Source organism: Momordica charantia (assembly GCF_013281855.1).
Source record: "Momordica charantia cultivar OHB3-1 chromosome 8 unlocalized genomic scaffold, Mcharantia_2.0 BLBB01000008.1, whole genome shotgun sequence".
In the NCBI taxonomy this organism is placed as follows: Eukaryota; Viridiplantae; Streptophyta; class Magnoliopsida; order Cucurbitales; family Cucurbitaceae; genus Momordica; species Momordica charantia.
The window spans coordinates 10,149,829-10,165,806 of record NW_028275166.1 but is presented as its reverse complement, the minus strand read 5'-3'; the positions used below and the strand labels follow the sequence as shown (position 1 = coordinate 10,165,806).

At 33.5% G+C, this 15,978-nt stretch overlaps 2 protein-coding genes across 2 annotated transcripts; both read left to right on the top strand.

Annotated features, from left to right (window-relative positions):
* The first annotated feature begins 1,098 nt into the window (after window positions 1-1,098).
* LOC111023390 (DHHC-type zinc finger family protein) lies at window positions 1,099-5,031 on the top strand. The gene is made up of 6 exons (XM_022300815.2): window positions 1,099-1,258; window positions 1,399-1,583; window positions 2,367-2,549; window positions 3,330-3,626; window positions 3,800-4,033; window positions 4,127-5,031. Exons 2-6 carry the CDS (start codon window positions 1,485-1,487, stop codon window positions 4,661-4,663), a joined length of 1,350 nt encoding a protein of 449 aa, XP_022156507.1. The 5' UTR covers window positions 1,099-1,258; window positions 1,399-1,484; the 3' UTR covers window positions 4,664-5,031.
* A 3,022-nt stretch (window positions 5,032-8,053) lies between these two features.
* Window positions 8,054-10,664, top strand: SRG3 (senescence-related gene 3). Its single transcript, XM_088128248.1, has 7 exons — window positions 8,054-8,265; window positions 8,365-8,546; window positions 9,039-9,098; window positions 9,231-9,512; window positions 9,604-9,699; window positions 9,858-10,054; window positions 10,208-10,664. The coding sequence occupies exons 1-7, from the start codon at window positions 8,169-8,171 to the stop codon at window positions 10,455-10,457; spliced, it is 1,164 nt and encodes a 387-aa protein (XP_087984374.1). The 5' UTR covers window positions 8,054-8,168; the 3' UTR covers window positions 10,458-10,664.
* The last annotated feature ends 5,314 nt before the right edge of the window (window positions 10,665-15,978 follow it).

Sequence of the window (15,978 nt, the reverse complement as noted above, 5' to 3'; positions counted from 1 at the left end):
TCCTTTGAACTGTTGACCGTTGACTTTTACCAAAATGAAGCACTTGTATTCCCTCCAACTTTTTGGCTACCGTAATTAAAAAATACATATATATTAAGGTTAAGTTTCTTTACTATGAAATATATGTTACAAATAAACGTACGATCTTCTATGAGCATATTGTATGTCGGATAGCAGACTCTGATACTAGATGTTACGGATAAAATACCACCTTTCACATATCTATTGATATGATATCAATAGTTGATATAGATGTTAGAATTTCGTATCCTCTAAATGTATAATTCGTCGTCAAAATGACAAATAAAACCCTAGAAAAACAAACCAGGAGTAAAATCACGTCAATTAAATGTAATAGATGAACCTCCTTCCTAACTATGATTCAAATTTAGGCACGTCATACTAATATATTCATTCACATGACTTAAATATTCGTCACAACCATTCATAAACTACATAGACAAAAGAAAATCTACCTTAGTTAATATTTTGTCTCTAAATTAACCATCGACTTAGATAAAAAGTTACTAATACATTAACCATTATTTATGCTTCGTATATAACATTTTAGAAATAGAATCAAAATATTAATGAAAATTTAATGTTAAAAATTTAAATATATATATTTTTTTCGCTAAATTTACTATTCAGAGATTAAAACAAAATATTTGCAAGTCGAAATACTAAAACAAGACAGTTTGGAGATGTAAATTGTAACGAGTCCAAAAGGCGAAAAAGTATGAATTATTGTTGTTATTATTATTATTATTGTTGTTTGTTTTGCGAAAAAAAGATATAATAATAAAAGAAAAAAGAAAAAGTATTTTTATTAATAATTAAATATTAAATGCGGCGCAGTTGGAGAAGTTTATTAGCTGCATATGGAAAAAGGGGAAAAAAGAAATGTTATTTGAAAGCACTGACTTGTTCAATTCAAGACACCCCACATGGGTGGAATTTTAGCTCCGGCTCCGGTTCATCTCCACCCGATCCGGAACCAACCCGATTCGCCAACGCAACCGGTCTAACTTTACACTATCCAATTATAATTCGCCACGTCGCCATTTCGCACTGTAAAGTAATCACTTGGTACGATTTTCCCCCCCTCTCTCTCTCTCTCCTCCGCTTCTTCTCCCCCACCAAAAAGCAGGCCATAGCAGGAGAAAATTAGAGCGAAATAGAAACCCTTGATTTCAATCTCCAAACCCCTCCGCCGTACTCCGATTAAGCGCCTCTCAGCCCGCCGGAAACCTCACGGGTAAGGGCTTTTTCCGATTTGCTTCTGTATGTGCCGGCTTCCGGCAGCCGGAGACTTCGGGGCGGCTGCCGGACCCCCGGGAGTAGTCCAGCTCCTTATTTCTCCTTGTTTCTTTGATCTGATGCGCGGTTCGTTTTTAGTCTATTTGTAGGATCTCCATTCAGCTGAGGGAGTTGGGAGATTTCTGTAATAGAGTTCATAAGATTAACGAGAGGAAGAGAGAGAGATGTATGTGGTACCTCCACCGCAGCGATCTGATCCGCTTTCCGGATCCTCCAGCGGTTCTACTGATTTACGAGTCTACCAAGCTTGGAAAGGAAGCAATGTAAGTCCTAATTTTGTCTTTTTTTCCTTTTGATTACTCGTCAATTTCGTGGTTTTATTTCATTTTTGTGCTTTATTTTTAGCTTAATAGGTTCCTTGTTAGCGAAATTCTGAGGGATGTTCAAAGTTATACACTGAGTCTTTCTTTTGCCTTCATTAACTTTTAGAGACTTTACAGAACCACACCTAGTTACTAATTTCTTTTTTTGTTTCTTTTGGGTATGATAAATACAATTACGAAGATGAAATCTAACTGCAAATACAAAGGGAATTGAATATAAGAAATCTAGCTGCAAACAGAAGGCAATTTGAAAACACATACCATGCCCAGTTGCATAATTGCCGCTCTGGGGATTTCTTCCTCATCTAATTACATAATTCTGGTGGTTGTATGTGTGCAAGAAAGTATGCTGAGTATCAGCTCATTTCTATAAATCTAAAGTACATGTGGTGAAAAGGTAGGAGTAGTCGTCTTTCAACCTTGTAAATATGGATAGTTTGATATATATTGCAAAGTAAGCCTGTTATCGTATAAACAAAGAGACTGGAAGTCCCCTTTTTCTGTAGTCACAAAGTGCAAGTATTACTTTCCTAATTCTATGACTTGCATTCATTATTTTCACCATGAAGTAGATATCGTTCATGATAGATTAGTGATAAGATAACTCATTGACTATGCATATCTTTTCATCTTCTTTGACATTTTAATGATCAGTGTGGGTTATTGGAATTGCATTTATACTGTTCTGATTTATTTAATAGTCCATTCCTGTTTCTCCTGCAGATTTTTTTCCTCCAAGGAAGGTTCATTTTTGGACCAGATGTTAGGTCATTGGTGCTGACAATATTTCTTATTGTTGCTCCTGTTTCCATTTTCTGTGTATTTGTTGCCAAGAAACTGATGGACGACTTTTCTGGTGATTGGGGAATATCGATAATGGTTGTTGCTGTTGTATTTACAGTCTTCGTGAGTTCCATCTTTCTAACTCCATATAAAAGCGAAGCACTACGTTTCACCATAATATTAATCTCTATTCAGTCGACGTGCATCATATTGATTACATGTGAATTTAATTTTGGAATACTTTGTATGCAATATACATTTATTTGCTTAAGTAATAGCTTCGTATAAGTTGTGATACCATCTGTCTCCATATTATTGAGGATTTTACACTTATTTTGGGGCATACATCTCAATTGACTCAGACAGAGGAAGTATAACAATAGAATTTTCTGCCAATTCAAATAATCGTTTCCATGATTTAAATTCTCCTAGCAATCCTTTCAATTCTTAAAGCTTGAATGGAATGTCCAACTAAGATTGCCCATCTTGGCTGTGGTATTTGTTATTGGGATAACCATCTGTTGATCTTATGGAGCTTTTACATGTCCATTTTCTGAATAAGGAGAGGGTAGTAAGCTGGAGTATTAGAGCGGCCTATAACTCTCCTACAAGTTTGGCCACTTGAATGAAACTTTAGATTAATTTATGCTGAAAATGTGATGAATGTTAGAACTGTATAGCATGTATGATATTTGATCATTCCTTCTTACCTACTGAAGTTCAATGGTCGAGTTATTTTCTCAGTTTCTAAAGTAATTATTACAATCGACATTTTTGAACATGGTGAGTGTTGGGCACTTCAACCAAAAATAGCAAGTACTATTACTGTTGTTGGTATTTGCTCTGCTCTGGATATGTTGTTTTATTGAGGTTATGATATTATAATGATATGTTTTGTTTCAGATTTTAGTCCTACTGCTGCTTACCTCAGGAAGAGATCCTGGAATAATTCCTCGGAACGCACACCCACCCGAACCTGAAGCCTATGAAGGGAGTGTTGATACTGGGTCTGCACAAACTCCCCAATTACGATTGCCTCGTATCAAGGAAGTAGAGGTCAATGGAATCACTGTTAAAATCAAGTATTGTGACACTTGCATGCTTTATAGGCCTCCTCGCTGCTCACACTGTTCAATTTGCAATAACTGCGTGGAAAGATTTGACCATCATTGTCCTTGGGTTGGGCAGTGTATTGGTCTGGTAAGAGTTCATTTCTTCAAAACCTTATTTTTAGGTTCATCTTGTCAATGTCTTGTTGAGATCTCTATTTTTAATCTGTTACTCTCAGTCTCTCACATTTAGTTTAGCTTGTGAGTTTTTTCTTGAACTGCTTCTGCTTATTTATATGACTCAACATTTTACATTTGATGCAGAGAAACTATCGGTTCTTCTTCATGTTCGTCTTCTCAACAACACTTCTTTGCATATACGTTTTCTCATTCTGCTGGGTCTACATCAGGAGGATTATGTCAGCAGAGGATACATCCATCTGGAAAGCAATGATTAAGACTCCAGCCTCCATCGTGCTAATCATTTATACTTTCATCTCAATGTGGTTCGTAGGTGGCCTTACTGCCTTCCATTTATATCTTGTCAGCACAAACCAGGTGAGCATCATCTGCAACTTCTAAACAAACTTTCTAGAGCTCATCAATTGATTACTTTATCCGATTCTTGACCAATTTGAGCTGCTTTTGCAGACTACCTATGAGAATTTTAGATATCGTTACGATCGTAGAGCCAACCCATATAATAAGGGAGTGTTGGACAACTTTAGGGAAATCTTTTGCTCCAGCATTCCTGCATCCAAGAACAATTTCAGAGCAACTGTGCCGAAAGAGCCCGTTTTACCTCCCACTCGTCTAGGAAGTGGCGGTTTTATGAGTCCGAATGTAGGCAAAGGGGTGGAGGACATAGAAATGGGCAGGAAAACAGTATGGGGAGACATGAATTCTGGAGCGGATCCGTTTGACGGGCAACCTCAGATCAGCGAGCGGTTGAATGTAAAAGAAGGTGAACTTGGTGAAGCATCTCCAGATATAAGGACTGCAGTGGAAGAAGCTGGAGAACGCGGCGGATTACATCCTAGGCGTTCCAGTTGGGGAAGGAAAAGCGGAAGCTGGGACATGTCGCCTGAAGTCGTCGCCTTGGCAGCCAGGGCTGGCGAAAACCGCGTGGCAGGGAGCAGCGGCAGTGGCAACTTGACAGTCGACAACCGAGAAACACGTGATCATTGATAAAACTTGCAAACAGATTTAGAGGTTATAAAAAGAAAAATGCTTGAAGAGAAACGAATTTTAGAGTCTAATTTTATGGGTTTGAAGTGGGATTTGTTGAGGTTTGAGGGTTTGTGATTCGATTCAGCTTCCACATTAAAATTATGTGCAAATATGCAGGACAGGCGAGAGAGAGAGAGAGAGAGGGAGAGGGAGAGGGGGAGGGGGAACTTGATTTGGCAGATGTAAATGTTGATTTGGGTGTGTGTTATTGTACGAGTGAGTTTTTCTCCAGTTCTGATTTTTCTTCTCTACTACATTTGTGGAATCAGCTAGCCAATTGTAATGCATTTGTGAAATTAGTGTGCTAAATTAGCAGTTTCTCTTCATTACCACACTGAAATATCAAATTTTTATTTTATCTGTGAGATAGTGAGCTTGGAAGTTGGAGCAGACAACAATGGCTGGCTGGTTTGTTGCCTTCCATTCTTCAAAATTGTCTCCTCTTTCAAAAAGCCAGCCCGAATGAAGGGGACAACCCTAATGTTGTGTTGCCCTCTATTTCGTATCATACTTCTTACCTTCTTATTTAGAGGGTTGAGAAGAATGTAATTTCGTACGATTAGGGAACTGTTTTACGAAATTAGGCTTAGTGTGTGCAAGCTAATTCACTCACTCACGAATATAACTAGTTGTTTCGAGTCGAAAGTTATTCTTCCTTTTTTTCCTCTCTTTTTTTCTTTTTTTGAGATCATAAATGGTAGATAGAATAGATTCTTTTTATGGAAGCTATAAATCAAATAATAAAATTTTGTAAATGGGAACGTCACATTCTACCAGCACCATATTAATTGATGTTTTCACAAATCATATGACATGTGTCACCTATTGGTAAGAAACTTACGATATTATAAAGTAAGGTGAACGTACTAGATGTGACTAGTTTAGTGTGCCTCGAGCTACGTTGGACAACACATCATCAAGTGTATATTTTTCCTTAAAAGAGCTAGATGGAATGAGCATGTCATGTAGTTAAGGCAAGTGCCTCTCCGAGAAATAATTGGGTGGGATGAAATTATTGTTTCCCTCATATTTAAGTAGTTTACCAACAATTCTCTCGGTAGAAATAGATCAATTAGTTTTTTTTTATTAATTTTTTAAAGTCAATCATTGATCAAGATCACCGATGACATATATCACAATTATTCTAGCTCCACCCTCTATAAACTAATTCTTTTTGTATATATATATTTTTTAAATTATCGGGATGGAGATTAAAACCTTTGATCTAAACATACTTTATTACTTTAACTATTCAACTATGCTGAAGTTAATTGTAATTTTATATCTAATCACTCTATTTTCTACCTACAAAGTTTAAAATTCCTATTGTCATTACAAAAATATTATATATATTAACACATTATAAAATTCATACAAAGTAGAGAAGATAATTTAGAAAAAAAAGAAGAGCTCATTTTCTTCCGCATGTTCCCAAATCGTTTCAAAGTTGTTGAGGAAAAAATATAAGAAACCAAGGTTAAAAAATACTCTTGGTTCTATATTTTCATTGAAATAGCGGTTTAGTCTTTATACTTTCAAATTGACAATAATTTAATCCATAAACTTGAGTGGGTAATAATTTAGTCATCCTAATTCAAATTTTTTTACAATTTAATTCATACAGTAAAAAAATCTCATCATATTATAGGTAAAAATTTAGGATTTATAATTTATAAACACATTTGGTCCATTATCATTTTATCAATCTACACATAAAATAAATCCCATTAAATCTCAATACATTTTTTTTACAATAAAAACTAAATCGTTACAAATTTTAAACTACAGGGACGGAGTCGTTATATACTAAAGTCGAAGGACTAAACTGTTATGAATTTAAAAGTACATGGATTAAATCGTTATAAACTAATATTTCATGGGCTAAATTGCTATTTCAATCAAAGCATTGCCGAAAAGTGATTTTTAACCGAAAAAAACTATAAAACAAAATCCAATTGGAATCATAGAAATAAAGAGGGCAGCGACAGAATCAGAAACAGGCAGGAGGAATGATAATTGAGCAGAGGCCACGTTGGTTTTATTTAATTATGACGTGGAAAGATAATATATTGTAGAAGGAGAATAATAAGTTTCAAACAAAAAACCAAAAATGAAAAAAAAAATAGTAATAAAGAAAGTGGCCGCTGGATCCTTGCTGTACACGTTTTATTTATTTATTTATTTATTTTGTGTACTGTACACGTTTTATTATCGTTATTATTATTTCCGAATTTTTTTTTCAAATAAAAACCGTCGTTCGGTTTGGAATTCGGATCATGTCCGACGTGGCAACACCTCACCCTTTTTCTCTCTACTACCTACCTCCAATCAATGAATATCCACCACCTCAAAAATACCAAATTCTCAAAATTTATTCAAATTTTGGTTAATGTATTTTGGATATATATAAATATATATATAATAATAATAATAATAATTTGATTTTTATTATGATGGAGTTTTACGAAGTTAAAAAATTTATTAAATGCAGACTAAATTTGTAATTTAATTGAAATTAATTATGAATTTATATTCGATAATTTATATATAGTTTCAATTTGATAGTTATAATTTAATCAAATCTCGACATTGAATACGTGATTTTTGTTTTTAAGGTAAATAGTTTATATTAGTCGGAGTTTATGATGGGTTAGTAAAGAAAAAAAGAGTTATAAGGAAAGAACTATGGTTTAAGTATATTTGTGAGATTTAGTAGACCAAATTGAAATATTTAAAGTTACATGGACCAATTTGAAACAAAATCCAAATATTAAGGATTAAACTAAAATATTTAAAACTGAAATTTGAAATTTAACATTTTTTTGGTTATTAAATATTATACTTATCCTTGGTCTCTGTCATCAAGACAAACTAATCAAAATTTAACTAATCTAGTTTAGTTAGTTAGATGAGTTACAAATTTGGACAAATAAGAACCAATTACCAACAATTATACTTTTCTTTTAACAATTACAGTCTAATCATATATTATCTAAAATACTAAAATATTACGTCACAAATATAATGACAAATATTTAACAATGAAAGCAGAAATTTGAACCTCCAAATTTTACATAAGTAATGTATTGACTAATTGAACCATGTTTACATCGACAAAAGATATTCAAACTTATGACTCATTAAAGAGTACTAACATATCATCACTCGATGTTCATAAATAATAATTTTGATGCTATACTCTTAAAACTTATATGTTTAGAGGAGGAATATCCAATGAGCATATAATAATGTAATTAAAAAAAAGAGGAATATTCTTGAAGGAGATTCGTTTTCGTTGCAGCTTCCACCAACGTTCCTCTTCTTCTCCATAAATACCTCATTTCTCCATGTTCTTCCGCCATAGCCGAAATCTTCTGAAGCTCTGATCCAAGGCCTCGCGCCTAAACCCCCCAACTCGTTTTCGCCTCTCTCTCTCTCTCGCTCTCGCTTTCTCTCTCTCTTAATGGCTCTCAAGGCCGTCCATGTCTCCGACGTTCCTCACCTCGACCAGGTGCCGGAGAATGCCTCTCTGGCGCTCTACTCAAATCGCTTCTCCAAAGGTAATTTCGTCGCTCTTCGTCGAATCTTTGCTTTCTCTGGCTTGATCGTAGGGTGAATCTTGATTTTTATCGGAATGGGGTTTCGGTTGGGCCTGGCAGGTGTGGAATTGGGACGGAATGCATTTAGAGCCTCGAAGTTCTTGGTGATAGGGCATAGAGGGAGCGGGATGAATGCGTTGCAATCTTCAGATAGGAGAATGAGGGCCATTAAAGAGAATTCGATCTTGTCGTTCAACGCCGCCGCTAAATTCCCCATCGATTTCGTTGAATTCGACGTTCAGGTTGGGTTTCGATCTCTTGATTCTTGTTTCTTGTTTAGAGTTGCCATGAATCTGTACGGTAACACGCTTGCCGCTAGTCTTCGATCTTGTCGTATGCGGCGCGCTTCCGCCGGGTGGGGGCCGGGATTTGTATTTTACCTTTTTCGGACTTTGTGGGACATCCACCGATCTTCTCTTATCTTTGATTTAGGATTTTAATTTTAATAATCAACAAATTAATCCTATCCAATTACTGCTCTAATCTCTCTCTCTTTCTCTTTCTTTTTCCCCCCTAATTTTCTCGTTCTTGTTCTTATTCCGTCGAAGGAGCTGCTGTATGCCATTGGATTTCGATTATTTTTACATTTCCATAGTCAAATTACAAAGGGATACTGATCATATGCTTGCTTTTGTTTCTCTTTTTTCTTTTTTTTTTCTTAATTTCAATGGACAATTGAAGTAAGGAGAGGTTGAATCAGGAAAGTGAAAAAAAAATTGTGGTGATTTTTGTAGGTGACGAGAGACAACTGCCCAATCATATTTCACGACAACTTTATTCTCTCTGTAAACAACGTACGTAACCTCATCTTTATCCCTCTTTTTTTTTTTTTTTCATTACAAATTTGTGTTAGATGTTCTTGTGATTGTGAGTCTGTTTCTGTTCTTGCTAAGCCTTGTGGGTATGGATCTGATCTGGGATTTCAGGGCACTATCTTTGAGAAAAGAGTCACAGAGTTATCCCTGGCGGAATTCCTTGTCTATGGTCCTCAACAAGACCCTCAGAAGGAAGGAAATTGCTTGCTTAGGAAAACTAAAGATGGGAAAATTGTCCACTGGAATGTTGAAACAGACGACACCCTCTGCACTCTGGAACAAGCTTTTCAGAAAGTGGAGCCTTCTTTAGGCTTCAATATTGAGTTGAAGTTTGACGATCACATTGTGTATGATCATAGTTATCTTACCCGAGTTCTTCAGGCTATATTACAGGTGGGGATGGGGGAATTCTCTGTGTCTTCTGACCATTAATTTGATTTCTTATTTGAAACTTAGCTTTTGCCTTGTTGATGATCCATAACAGGTGGTGTTTGAGAATGCCAATGAGAGACCCATCATTTTCTCGACCTTCCAACCAGATGCAGCATTGCTTGTCCGAAAGTTGCAGGCCACATATCCGGTGAGTTCTTTAGATTTCCTTGATTTCCTGTTGAAACTAAACTAATTTGGCCATAGTTTTGGCTTTAATATTTCTTTCAGCTGCTTAATGCCCCCATAATATAGGGGATTGGTTTTGATTTAGCTTGCTAAAAACACAATTTGTGCATCTAATTGAAGGTGTTCTTCTTGACAAACGGGGGAACCGAACTGTACCATGATGTAAGGAGGAATTCTTTGGAGGAAGCTCTGAAAGTTTGCATGGAAGGAGGATTGCAAGGGATAGTATCCGAAGTCAAAGGAATTTTCAGAAATCCTGGGACTGTCAAGAAGATCAGAGACTCGGAACTCTCCCTCTTGACATATGGAAAACTAAAGTAAGTCTCTGGATTAACATGCCATTAATTCTTACGAATTGGTTCAAGTTTCTGGGAAATCTTTTGATGTTCTTGAGAACCCTTGTGGGAGATTAAAATGCCTGATGAAATGGTTCAAGTTTCCGATTAATTGTCTGATGAATGAATGTGCAGCAATGTGGCAGAGGCGGTGTATATGCAACATCTGATGGGAGTGGAGGGAGTGATAGTGGATCTTGTGGAAGAAATCACAGAGGCCATGGCGGATATGATGAAGCCGGCGGCGGCGACGGTGGCCGGCGGCGGAGAAGAAGGGAAGGGGGAGGAGGAAGGAGGAGGAAAGGGCAAAAAACAACAGCCTCAGTTCTCGGAGAGGGAGCTTTCATTTCTTTTGAAGCTCATCCCTGAACTGATAGAGCTCTGACATCACATTATTGCAAAACCAGTTTATGTTTTTTTTTTTTTTTTTTTGGTTTTCATCACTGCCATTGTTGCTGTGTAAATAGACTAAAAAATTTCTCTCATCTGTCCATTTAATATGGCCAGGCCAGAAATATTGTGACAGTCTCAGAAATGTTTGACTATCTCAGAGAAGGAAAAAAAAAAAAAAAGAAGAGAACAAAATTTGACAGTTGTTACTTGTTAAGCATCTTTCTCTCCCTCTCTCTTTTCCACTGGAAATTACCAAAATTCACACAAAAAAAAAAAAAAAAACTCCAAGACTTCTTAAATAAAGTGGTTTTAAAATATTTATTTTAGTCGTTCATTTTAACTCGTGTATTTGAGAAATGAGGTCCATTCATCTTTTTTATTTTATCTCATTTATTTCAAGTTCAAAATTTTATTTACTAATTCTTTTGAGATGTATTCATCAATTCATATCAAAGATTTTTGTATAGTATAGTTAAAGTTTTACCAATAAAGATTAAATTGGTAAAGTATAAGAATCAAAATAGATGTTTGAACTAGAACGATGAAAAAAGTAATTAATCATTGGAGGGGTAGGTGTTTCCAATTTTTTAGATAGTTTACATCAAAATATTTATTTATTGATTAAAGTTTTAGATTAAATATATGTTTCTTTTTCTTTTTAGTACCTAAATGTAGATTTACATATTTTTTTAACAGTTACAGTTGATTAGTGTTTAAAAAGTTTCACTTAATTTTTCCTTGGAATTTTCTTTAATTATCTTTCAAGTGGCTAAAAATATATCAATTATTTTTAGTACAAAAGGTGGAGTAGGAATTTGAACTCACAACTTTTGGTTGAAGATTGATGTCTTTCTTAACCAATTGAACTAAGGTCGACAAAAATATGTCAATTAATTAGTGTATAGTGTAAACTAATGAATTCACATTAGTTGTTCTATAATAATCGTTTCGTATTATACTAAACTGATTATTTGGGATTTTGGTGCAAAATAAATGAGAGCGCAAGTGCACACCCGTCACAAGTAGTGAACAGAACGAGTATTTCGAGTATTGATCCTCAGGGACAAATGAAGTATTTTTATAGGAAATGTTAATGATTGGTGACTTTGTAATTGAATTTGGGGTGACAAATAATAAGGATAATGTTGGTTTTCATATTTAAAAACTCAATGCAATAAACTCAGCCTAGTTACTTCAGATTAGCTAAAAGTACACAAACTTTTTTCAACTAGGCGCCAGAGGCCTCTCATAAATTTTATTCAATTTTACTTCGTCATCTTCTTATGTCTAAGTAATTTTGAAGGTTTAAGTCCATTTATAATATGTCTATTAAAAAAAAAAACTTAATTTAATAAAAACCAACCGTAACCTTAGGTCGAGGTCCTATGTCTAGGCTACTGAGCGAAATCTTTATGTCTAAAGTATTTCTCTCTAAAGTTAAATCAGTAAAGTTGTGAAAAAGTATCAACTCTTTCAGTATTGATGCTGGGTTAAAACATTCATTGGCCAAATTAAGTTTTAACTTATGGAAACAACTTGAAGTGATAAAAGACGAGAAAAACGCCTTTTGCCTTGTTGGATTTTAAAAACTTTAACTAACTATTCATAACCGGGTTTAGCTCATGCTAATAAAGGAAAAACAGAATTGAACGTCAATGGAAGTAAAAAACATGATTAAAAGATAGTAGAATTAAAACAAGCTGGAAATGGTGGAGTTGTAACCCGGATAACCCTAACCCGTTCTCTTTCGAGATAGCAGTACTCGGTCGATTCCTCAAGGTTGAGTGATTCCAACTTCGTAATGAGGAAGAGAGAGATATGAGTAACAAAGAACTTGCTGAAATTTTAATTAAACAAAATTAAAGCTTACAATTCAAGACTAACAAATTAGAATTAAAGGGTGAACTAGAAATAAGCAAGGTTTAAAACAATAACAACTCAAAGACTAAAAGAGAAAACGTAAATAAGCTGAGAAGGAATGTCTAAAGAAAAATGATCACTCCGCTCAATGAAAAGAATGAGCTGCTGAGTTTATAGGGACTTCAAGGTGGTTAGGAAGTTGAGAATTTTGTGGAGAGCCATCCATTTCAAACACGTTTTGGTTGGTTAGTTGTTGAATTGACAACCTTCATAGCTTCAAATCACACCAAAACGTGCGTTTGGCAATCAGAATTTTTCTGCACAAGAGTGTAATTTCCGTTAGAAATCAACCCTAAATGACGTATTAGATTGTTAATTACCACGCGGCCGACCTTTAATAGCTCAACAGAATCCTGCATCAACAATACATAATATATATTTTTACTCTATTTGGTAACGTATTCACAACAAGTCAAATAAAATAATCTTTGCTCTATCATCCTGACCCTTATTATTGAAAAAAGAGAGAAGAGAACTCATCTTCCCTAGACTCCTCTCATCTCTCTCTCCCTCTTCCAACCTAATTAAAAACACCATTTTTAAGCCCCGCAAGAAGTTCTTATTTGTCACAGTTGGAAGAAGTCTAAAATTTAAATAAAGGAAGAAAGAAAGCAGATTACTCCGATCGGGAGTTTTTACCTTCTGTATCTGTATCTGTATTAGAAAGCCTCATTGGTCATTTGGGCCGGCCCATTACACAGAACGGGTCCGTACATTTTAATATTCGATTTCAGAGGCTGTTGAGATAGGCTCGTATTGGCTTAAAATGATATTCATTTGAATATTAATGTTTTATCAAATAGAACTCAATAATTATTTTTTCTGTAGAAATTGAAATTGAACCATCGACCTTTACAATAGTAATAGGCGCTTTACTATTTATTGAGTTATTATACTTGAATTAATAGAACTCAATAATTAAAGAGCGTTGGTTATAGTGATAGAAAGCCAAAGAATTAATTCAATATTTATGTAAATATAATATTAAATTATACCATTTATCATAAATTCCTATTGATGTTAATAAAGTCATAAATGTTCTTGAAAATGAATAAACTAATTAACCATTTTTTTAGAGGAGAAGAAAGAACTTGGAAATTAAGAAATGTCTTAACATAGTAATCTAATATTAGCAATAATGGTAAAATCTACTTTGTTGCATAAAAAGGGTTTGTGAATCATATGAACAAAATCAACAACAATGTTGAGTGTTGATTAAGTGACTTGTAGTTCTAAAACATTTAAGATTATTATTACAAATAGGATTTACTTATCATTATAACCAAACTAAGGATTGCATTAAGATTCTTCCAAAGTTGAAAAACTCTTTCATTTGGAGACTTAGCCATATAGTTTAGGTTAACCTACCTTTTCCATGAATTCCAATTAAATATTTTTTAACATCATGGTTTTGATATTTATGATCTAAATTTCTCATATTGTTATCTACTTTAAGTTTTCTCTAATTTAATTTAAATCATAACCTCTTATTCCTAAAGGAATCAAATGTCGAATGTGTGAACAAACGCAAAGTTGAAAGTTTTCTTTAGGACGGTTAAACTTTTACATTTTTACTTCATGATATCCTTAAATTCTAAAAAGCTAACATATTTAACTACTCAACCTATTCTTAACTTCACTAAAATGTTGCCAACATAAGGTAATTCTTCCATTCTTAATTCTTTCGTATACGTCATTTTTAGTTTAAGAAAAATTAAAGGGGAACATGGTCTCCCTTCCTTCTTTGTTCGATTGCCCATAGATATTATTTATTTTTTGTTGGAATTAATTTAGTTAAAGCAATATCCAAAAATCATGTAAAGTACAATAATGTTAATTAATATCGTTTAAGGGACATATCAAGTGATCTAAAATTATGAGTTCATGAACAACATAAAAAAAAAATTACCGATTGAATAGATACATGCATATTATTCTTATAGGGATTATGGAAATTCTAGAATTAACCTTATAAATATAAATTTATATTATCCAATATATATTGTACATTACGTTAGTCTATTAATTTGATCAAACAGCGAAAATTACTCATTCAAAGTATGACGTTCATGTAACAAATGACAAATATTTAATTAAAAGGTAAATTCTTATTTCAAATTATATTTTGATTCTAAAAAATAGAATATACATGATCTTAGTTTTGTAGTTATTTTTTGTTTTTGGCTAAAGACAAAGAATCTATTTTTCTAACACATTTCTCAATAAGCAAAATAAACAGAAAGATGGAGAGAAAAAAAAAAAGAGATGGAAGACTTAGTTAGGGAGGAAAAATGAAAAAGACATATTTTAATAATTATACGAAGAAAATAATTATTCTATTCTTTAATATTTTAATTTTAACATATGTGAGAAAATAAGTTCACAATCCGTAGACTGCATCATGCTAGGCGTCTAGATCTAAAACTTCTTTGATAGGTGATAAGCTGGCGGAGAAAGTTCGACGCCAACTTATGTAGTAACTAGTTAGCTGATAGAAAGTCCGCTAGGCTACCTTTTTTAAAAATTGGAGATTCAATCTCCCCTCTCGCATTCTCAATTGTTGAATTTATCAAAATATTTACGATAATACTCTGTTGGTAGATGCACCTTGTTTCGTAATAGACCCATTTGATAAGCAATTTCTTATTTTTTATTTTTCCTTTCTAGCTTAATAGGCAAATTTGGATATATGTGAATTCAATAAGGTAAAATATACGAAGTAGTTTCCAATCTTTTAAATAACTCAAAATTTGATTCTTAATCTTTTAACATTTTTAATTTTATCCCATACACACCTCCACTTGGCAAGAGTATGAATAAGAATAAAATTTTTACAAGTAAAAAATTATAGGATAAGATTTTTCTTTTAATTTATCAACAATAGGTCGGATGGAGATTTGAATATCTGACCTCTATATTTTAGCCAATTAAACTATGATTAGATTGACTCTATTAACAATAAGATTTGTCAAAAAAAATTATATATTAATTTTTTTTTATAAAGGTCTGTTTGAATTCTCCCACAGTGAATAATAAAAAAAATTAGGTTATTTTTTCTGCATGTTGTACACTTTGGAATAAGAAGGAATTAGAATAAAATTTATTCCGAGTGAAAATGGAAGGATGAGAATGAATGTTCTTATGTTTTGTTCAATTTTAGAATCTTAATTGAAAAAGAAAAAGGGAAAAAAAACCTAATTGTGATGCACATTGAGATGAGAAAAAAAAAAAGGATTCTCATTCTCCATTCCCCATTCATAGTTATATAAAATTAGAGCTTAAGAAAATGAACAAGCCTCTTTGGAATAAAAGTTATTCCATTTTTCCTATATAAAAATAGTACAAATGCTGAGAATTAAGTTCACATTCAATAATTTAAACCATATTTTAACTTTATTGGTTGAATGCTTCCAAAGTTATATGGTTACTTTTTAAGACACGTGAAATCGGTTAAATTATAAATTTCGTCCTTACCGTCTAGGCACATTTTAAATTTGATTTTATAGTTTAAAAAGTTTCAATTTAGTACCTATAGTTTGAGCTTAGTTTCAATTTAATTCTTATTACTTTATAAGCATCACAAATCAACCTTA

Excerpts from the sequence above, each read along its gene's own strand:
- LOC111023390 (XM_022300815.2), top strand. The coding sequence starts at position 1,485 with ATGTATGTGGTACCTCCACCGCAGCGATCTGATCCGCTTTCCGGATCC. Across the intron at positions 2,550-3,329 it reads CTGTTGTATTTACAGTCTTC|ATTTTAGTCCTACTGCTGCT; the intron begins GTGAGTTCCATC and ends GTTTTGTTTCAG. Across the intron at positions 4,034-4,126 it reads ATCTTGTCAGCACAAACCAG|ACTACCTATGAGAATTTTAG; the intron begins GTGAGCATCATC and ends CTGCTTTTGCAG.
- SRG3 (XM_088128248.1), top strand. The coding sequence starts at position 8,169 with ATGGCTCTCAAGGCCGTCCATGTCTCCGACGTTCCTCACCTCGACCAG. Across the intron at positions 9,099-9,230 it reads TTATTCTCTCTGTAAACAAC|GGCACTATCTTTGAGAAAAG; the intron begins GTACGTAACCTC and ends CTGGGATTTCAG. Across the intron at positions 9,700-9,857 it reads AGTTGCAGGCCACATATCCG|GTGTTCTTCTTGACAAACGG; the intron begins GTGAGTTCTTTA and ends ATCTAATTGAAG.